An 8,170-nucleotide genomic window follows, 5' to 3' on the forward strand; every position below is an offset into this window, starting at 1 on the left:
AGGCCGTTAAAATGTAGTCAATGAATGTGGAAGGCCACGTCCAGTGATCCAGCATGGAGTCCCTGAGACTGCAGTCTGGTTTCAGGGTTAAGTAGGAGGCAGGAGAGAGCAAGAGAAGTGTTTTCCAGAAGAGCCGAAAGGAAGGACATCTGTGTATCCATGGAGTCTTTTCGGCCATCGTAAAGCAGGTCTCCCTGTTTGAGGTGCTGTCTACTCACGGGCAATCCATGGGCTGCCTGACCCTGGTTTCCAGGCTGTGTATTTTGGGGGACTGAGCTGGGAGCTTTATCATGGAGCCCTGGCACTTTCCCTCTCTTCTCTGCCAGGGTGTGGCTGCCTGGGGTACGTGTGTCTGAGTGCCTAGGAGGTGAGTAGGTGGGGATGCCTGGGAGCCACCCCGATTAGCATCTTGTTTCTGGAACAAAGTTATTCAGGCCTTGCCCAACTGAGCTGCTGTGGCCCATTTTCCACCCATTCCTTTCATCACTTCTTGCCTTCTGATTGCATGTCCTGAGCATGCTGCATTTGCCAGGTACCCCTGTGCTGCTGGGGACTGATCCAGGGGTGAATGGGTGGGGGCATGAACTGACTCTCAACTGGAGTTATTAGAAGCACTGGACCGCATTCAAGTCCTGCCTATCAACTCAGCTACGTTATCTTAGGCAAGTCACTTAGCCTCCCTGAGTTTGTTACCCGCCTGTGAAATGGGGATAATACCTTCTACTTCACTAGTCTTTAATTGGATTAATGAAATCATGGATGGGAAAATATTTTATAAGCTTTAAAATGGCAAGCGCCTACAAGGGCTGCTTATTATTGAAAAGATTTATCTTTCTCCAATGAATGGACACTGTAACTCTATCAGGTGGTGGTTTAAACTGCAGTTGTTTTTTTTTTTTCAGATGTGGTTTCTGTATTAAAGCAAATCATCACAGTCTTGGCACTTTGTATTCAACTCTTGGCCTGGAAAGTGTTATTCTCTCTATCAGCTAGCGAGGACCACGAAAAACCATTGGCTGGGCAGCAATACATCTTCACTTTCTTACTGCGATTTTCTATTCTCTGTCATCATCTAATCTGTAGAGACCTTGATTATCCATAACAAAACACTGATCCACTCCATTGATGATATCATCCTGTACCTATGGAGCAGGAAAAAGCAAGCATACCAGATGTTTCGGTAAGACCCAGGCATGCTGGAAGCTGGTATATAAACCCCACGTCCAGAGGTCTGGCACCTCGGTAAAGTTTTTAGGGACCCAGAGGTTAGGAAACACCAGGTTATCCTCTCCTCGTGAAAGGCAAGTTGCTGCTCCTGTCACTAAGAAAAAATGCACAGCAACTGGTGCCCTCTTTGGGTTTGGAAGGTGACATACACCCGTTTGTGTGTGCTGCGCCAAATTATTTACTGAGTAACCCATAAAATATCCAGTTTTGAATGAGTCCCAAAGCATATTCAGGCTGCAGTGCAACATGCTCTGCCAACTGGAAGACTTATAACCCAGCAGATCCACTGATGCTTAAATTGTCTGTGACATAGACAATCTGTAAGGAGCTTTCAGCAAGCCCTAATAGAAAAATCTCAGTGCCTATCCCTAGGACTTGGAACAAAGTCATGTCCTCTTCTGCAAATAACGGTTGTCCTTTTGAGAATAGTGTCTGGCTTGCTACTGGGCCCTGGTAGAGACCGAACACCTGAGCATGACACACGAAGTGACTGTGCAACCTGAGCTGCCATCACGAACTAGGTGTCATCTGATCCCTCGAGCCATAAAGCAAGGCATGTAGTGCGGCATTCTATCATCAGGTGAAAGTGAAACAGTTCAGATTATGCCACCTATTCCTGCCACATGGCCACCTCTTCCCCAATCGACACCTAAGGCCCAGTGGCAAATTCCCTGTGATCAACTGATGGAGGAAGAAAAAGCTCAGGCCTGGTGCCAACTGGAAATGGACGGTGGCATCACTACAGGAGTGCCGTTGGCCCTCCGTAGCCGTGTGTTCTGCATCCACGGATTCAACCAACCATAAGTCAAAAATATTCCGAAAAAAGGTTACATTGTTGCTGATGTGTACTATGTAGTTAGGCCTATGACTGGTTGCTGTTTGGGTCTGTACTGAACGTGTACAGGCTATTTTCTTGTCATTATTCCCTAAACAATACAGTATAACAGCTATTTACATAACATTTATATTGTATTAGTGTAAGAAATCTAGAGATGATTTAAAGTATAAGTTTAATATGATTTAAAATACTATGTCATTTTATATAAGTGATTTGAGCATCCTATAATATTTAAATATGATTTAAAATACTATGTTATTTTATATAAGTGATTTGAGCATCTGTGGATTTTGGTATGCATGGGGGGTCCTGGAACCAATCCCCTGCCGATAACGAGGGATAACTACATACAGTTGCACAGTTTATCCAGATGGAGACAGAAGTCCAGTATTCACAGGATGGCTGGTTTGTCTGGGTGATCAGGAACATGGAAAGAGCAAGACTGGAGCATTGGTAATAAGGAGGTCTGTGGAAGAAGGTATGCGGATGGACTTCTAACAGTGGGCACAGAAGGAGAGGATATTTGTTTTCTGTGCAAAAATCCCCCCAAAAGGTATCCACTGCAGAAGTGACTCTCAATAGATGGGCGAGATGACTTGTTCTGTAGATGTCAGTCATTTCCTTTTCCCCAGCAATCCTATACTTGCTCAATGGGCTCACATACAAAATGGCCATGGTAACTGAGACCGAGTTTATAAGTGGACACAACAACATAGGCTTCCTCTCAACAAGGCTGATTTAGCTAAAACCACCACTGAGGGCCGTACTTGCACAGAATTCCTGATTCGGCACCCACTCCCTGTAAGAACCAGCCACCTGGTGGCAGGTCGATTACATCGACCTCTTCCATCAGGGAGGGAGCGCAATTTTGTATGTTCCGTATGTGGATTTGCCCTCTTTGACCACACCATCCATGGACACCCTGGTTCCGGTCCTGATATTCCATACAACATCGCTCTGACCAGAGAGTTGATATTATAGCAAAAGAAATGCAGCTGTGTGATTGATTATACCTGTGGACTTTTCTGGTCTCATCATATATTCTAATAGAAGCAGCTGGACTTACAGAACATTGAAATGGCCTATTGAAGACTCCCTTATAGGGCCACCTAGGAGACACTGCAATGTTGGGGTACTGTCCTACAGGGTGCAGTATATACTTTGTATCAACCACAGTGCTCTTTCTCCTACTCCCAGAAAACATGGATCCAGCAATGCTGAGGCGGAAATGGGAGTGGCTACTTGAAGATGGCACAAAATCACCAAAGTGTTGCTTTCCATCCCTGAAACTTTGCACTTCCATGGCTTAGAGATTGTAGTTCCCAAGGGAGGACCATTTCTATTAGGGAACACATAGATTGAATTAGAAGCTGAGACTGCCACTCGGCCATTTTGAGCCCACCACACCATTGAAACTACAGGCAAAGGAGTAGGTTATTCTACTGGTTGGCATGATTGTTCCTGATCAAGGGGAAATCAGGTTGCTGCTACAGTGGTGGCATGGAAGACTGTATATGAGAACTAGAGGATTCTCTGAGTGCCCTGTCGGACTTCCACATCCCACAGTAAAAGATTAATAGGAGACCACAGCAGCCCAAGGATCACTAAAGTCTGAGTCATTTCACCAGTAAAATACTTCAACCACAAGGTCCTGGCTGAGGCCAAAGAGAACATACACTAGCAAGTGGAAAAAGGGAAATTATAAACATCACCATGGCCTTGGACTCAATGACGGAAATGAGAGCTCTAGCAGCTACGAGTATTTCCTTTCCGATTGTGTCTGTGTGTGTATTGCATATGAGGAATGCTGGTGATGGTTAAATTTACATTTTAATCTGCATAGTACAGTATACTGGGGTAGGCCTGTGATCTCTAGGACTAAAGGAAGAATGAGACGAGAACCCGACGTCACCCAGACTGCGTTACTGACTGATGGGGCTTCGGCTCTCATTTTTGGCTAAGAGAGTATGTCCTTATTTCAGGAGAGCTGTTGGGCCTGTTGGGATAAAGCATGATGTTTTTGTTCTTGAGTGGAACGTAATCATGAGTGGGAGTGGGTGGATGTCTGAGTAGCCAGAGAGGTGGATTGTGCCTGATAGTGTCTTTGGTCTCCAAGATTTGTGCTTGCCCTGTCTTGGCCCTGGCTAGACATCTCGATGGAAAAAAAAAAAAAAAAATAGGCAAATTCTTATATATTTTTGTAAAATAAATGAAACTATTCTCTATGTTCCACAAATTATACTCCTGATTTCATGTTCCTGGGGAATTTAAATACATTTTTTCCTCTGGGAAAATTGTGGGAGCATGTGCCCTGGGTGCCCCTTGAAAGCCTATGTATAGGTTAACATAAGCAAATGTCTGTGAACATGCTCTGTAAACTGTGAAGCACTGTGTCCAAGTGAAGTGGGTTTATGTCAAGGGCAAAGCTTTGCAAAGTCTATCCAGAAGCCATCCCTACACTCAGCAACTTGAGACCTGAACTCCACTCTCACTAGCTTTGTGGGAGCTCTCTCTATCTCTCTGGCCCCAGCCTTTAGAAATGAGAGCTAGATGGACAACACAGGTTTAGAAATTAAAAGCAACTGCTTCTCCTGGATGCTTTATTGGGGGCTTTCAGTGGTTTCTGAGCATGAGTGGCAGTAACACCTACACCCTCTCCCAACATGCAAAAGGCACAGGAAAGTGAGACATGACCAGGGCAGGCAGCGTGGGTGCAGAGACCCGCTGCATGGCATGGTGGGGCATGTGAGGAGCTCCACAAGTGACGGGAAAGGTGGGCATTAAGGGAGATGGCTTTGGCAGAGGCTGGGAGAGGGACTTGAGGTTCATCTGCCTCCAGATCCACCCCTGCACTTGGGCCAGGACTGACCTTCTAAGGTCGACATGGCTTTTACTGTAAGTCTGCCTCACATGGTGGGAAAACTTAACTTCAGGTGGGAAGAGAATGGTGCCTTCAGAGATTACTGGTGAAATGCCAAACCAAACTCACTGGCCGCATCAGGAAGGGGGTAAGGGTGTGCTTGTGGTGTCGGTCCCACTCATGGCCTGGTGGTTGGATGCCACTGCCTTGGTTCCAGCCAGTGCTGTTTCAGTCCTCATCCAGGAGAAGAATGAAGCCCCTGCCGATCTTCAGGGGCTCCCCACGGGGTCTCCGGATCTCTAGGTCCCCGCCCCCCACCACCCGGAGGTACCACTTAGAAGAGTTGAGTCTTGATGTTGGCTTTGTCCTGTGGAAGAGTTCCCTGGGCGAGAGGGAAGGGGATGAGAGGGTCAGGCCCTCCAAGCCCCCAGCACCTCCAAGAATCTGGGCCTTAGTGGGTGAAACAGCCTGGGACTCACCTCAGATCCTAACCAGTCCCCACAGTTCCATCTTGAGACCTTGAAGCGAAAGGAAAGGCATTCGTGTTTTGTTTCTGCTCTCTCTCTCTCTCTCTCTTTCTCTCCTTTAGTAGAGCCGTGGCATTGGCGACGTCTACTTCTAAACTATGGAATGTTTTCACACTGACGATAGAATTACTCTGAACGAGGGGTGGGGAGGGACTGTCCAAGTGTTCATGAAACAGTGCGTTACTGAGAGCTCACTGGGGATCACACAGCACAGAGACACCGACAGTCAGACACCAAGCCTGGGCCTGGCTCTAGATGTATTTTTTCTTGAGGTACCAGTAGGCAAAGTAGCCCATCCCGCCCAGGGAGCCCATGAGGAAGGAGGCCCCAAAGAAAGATGGCGGTTTCCTCTTGACCAGCCGGAACGCGTTGGGAATGACGGCCGACAGCAGCGTGGTATGGATGTCACCGAGGACTTTCCGGAAGGCAAAGCGCTTCTGGACCCTCTCAAAGAAGGACTGCAGGTTGGGCCGGCTGCCATCTTCCCAGTATTTCTTGGACAGTCCCAGGAACTTGAGGCGGTGCAGGGTGGCTCCCAGAAGGACGTCAGCGAGGGTGAAGGCACAGCCGCAGAGCCACAGCTCACATTTCTGCCCTAGAGTAGAAGAGAGAAGAGATGGGGGGTGGAGACGGGGGCGGGGCATCAGCTTTTCTCCCCTCGTACTCTCAAATCCTCTCTCCTCGACTCCTCTGGTGTTTGTCGGCCACAGTGTCTCCCCAATGTCATTCACTCCTCTACAACTTTAATGATTTTCGCCATATCCTTATGCTACCCCTATGATCATTTTTTTTTTTTTCTTTAAATCAACTGACTTTTTAAGTGCCAGGACTGAGCTTTGGGACTTCAAGACTGAGATATTGGGCAACGAGGAGAAACCAGGGAAGGAACTTGAGAAGGAGCAGCCTGGGATGTGGGAGGTGACCCAGGAGAGTGGGGTGTCCTGGGAGTCAGAATGAGAAAGTGTCCCAAGGGGAAGGGAGTGCTCAGCTGTGCTCAGATGCTGCAGAGAGGTCAAGTAAGAGGAGGTCTGAGAATGGCGTTTGCATCTGGCAGCTGGTGACCTTGAAAAGAGCAATTGGAGTAGATGCTTGGAAAAAGTTCAAGAGAGAGGGGGAGGAAAAAAAAATTGGCACTGGCAAACAATGAGCACTCCTTCAAGGAGTTTTGCTGTAAGGGGAAGGATACACTAATAATTTGAGACAAGTTAAGTGTTTTTGTAAGTTGGGAGGAAAAAAAAAAACATGTCAATAGCACTGATCTAGCAGAGAGGGGGAAATGATTCCACAGGAGCAAGTGGAGAGAATTACTGATGTGATGTCCTTGATTGGACGACCATGGATGGCACCTAGTACACAAGGAAAAGGACTGGTCTTAGCTAGTTGAGGACAGTCCATCTCAAGGGGGAGTGTGGGGATGCCATAGTCCATCAAGTCTAAGTTGCTGTCAAATATAAGACATCCACCTACAGAGGACAAACAATGCCAATTAAAATATTGATTGTAAGAAACATTCTAATTTCAGAGATGTTAACGTATGATTTAGCAAAGATGCATCTTAGAATTGATAAAACACAGTGTATATATGTACACTAATGGTGGTGGGTAGGTAGTTGTGGGGGTCAGAGCTGTGAAGATCTCTTTCTAATGCTTCCATTTTCTCAGTGATGTAGAAAGAAAGTGGTCAGTTGAGAGTGAAGATGTGGGCAAAGTGGCTGGAGGGTTGAAGAGAAAGGAGAGGGTACTAAGCAGTCATCTGGAGAAGGGACAGTGGGAGGTCTAGGGAAGCCGGGAGTCCATCTAAGGTTAGTGGTCATAAATTCAAAGTGAGAGCAGCCAGCACTCTGTGTGTTTCTCCAGCCATGTTCAGGTTCACAGACGCTGAGTAGGTGAACAGTTGGACTTATCCTGGCTTGAGGTTTTGCAAAGTGAGTAAGTATGATGGAGAAGGTGCAGGCGAGGGAGAGCTCATGATAGTCAGGGAATTACTGCCAGGTACACAGACAGGGAGGTGAGTGTGATGGGGGTGAGGCGCAGTGGACGGAGGCAGGATCGAGGGGTGGAAGTCCCCAGCTACAGCCTGGATAAGTGTAGGCAGAATCAAGAACAGCCCCAAGGACTGAACCCCGGGGCACTCCAAGGCTTAGATACTGAGCAAAGAGAATAAACCAGCGAAGGCCCACGAGGAGGAGCAGCCTGTGTGGCGGGAGACAAACCAGGAGAATGTAGTGTTATTTCCTTAATCCTCACAACAATCCTATCAAGTAGGTGCTAGTATTATCCCTATTTTACAGATGAGGAAACAGGCACAGAGAGGTTAAGTAACTTGGTCAAAGCCACACAGCAAGTAAGTGGCAGAGCAGAGTCTGACGCAGGCTATCTGATTCCGGAGTCTGTGCTGTAACCACGTTACGCTGCTGCTTTCGACATGCAAATGAACGTGGGCACATGCATGCATCTCTACTTACACTCAGGCCCTGTTCGATAGGTGCGTTCTTTGCTTAGGTCTGTGGTGGAGCCATCTGTGTCTGTGTTAAGCATGGTTATGTATGTCTGCTCAAATCCGTGCAGCTGATGGTGTATATGTATGTGGATATCCGCACACGTGGGTGTCTGTGTCCAAGTGGTGTGTGGATTACCACATGTATGATGTATGAAGTGTATGCCCACATCCATTTGGCCATTCGCCTGCAGACAGATGTTCGTAAGCACGTATGCACG

At 47.2% G+C, this 8,170-nt stretch overlaps 1 protein-coding gene across 3 annotated transcripts in view; it reads right to left on the reverse strand.

Moving 5' to 3' along the window:
- Window positions 1-5,677: 5,677 nt before the first annotated feature.
- GDAP1L1 (ganglioside induced differentiation associated protein 1 like 1) overlaps window positions 5,678-8,170 on the reverse strand; it is a 23,370-nt gene continuing 20,877 nt past the window's right edge. For all 3 annotated transcript variants that reach the window (XM_011369371.1, XM_011369372.2, XM_023536109.1), the window contains one exon: window positions 5,678-6,047. In XM_011369371.1, the coding sequence (XP_011367673.1) occupies window positions 5,704-6,047 (344 nt within the window). In that variant the 3' untranslated portion in view covers window positions 5,678-5,703. The remainder of the gene's footprint in view (window positions 6,048-8,170) is intronic.

Source organism: Pteropus vampyrus, unplaced genomic scaffold (assembly GCF_000151845.1).
Source record: "Pteropus vampyrus isolate Shadow unplaced genomic scaffold, Pvam_2.0 Scaffold147, whole genome shotgun sequence".
Lineage (NCBI taxonomy): Eukaryota > Metazoa > Chordata > Mammalia > Chiroptera > Pteropodidae > Pteropus > Pteropus vampyrus.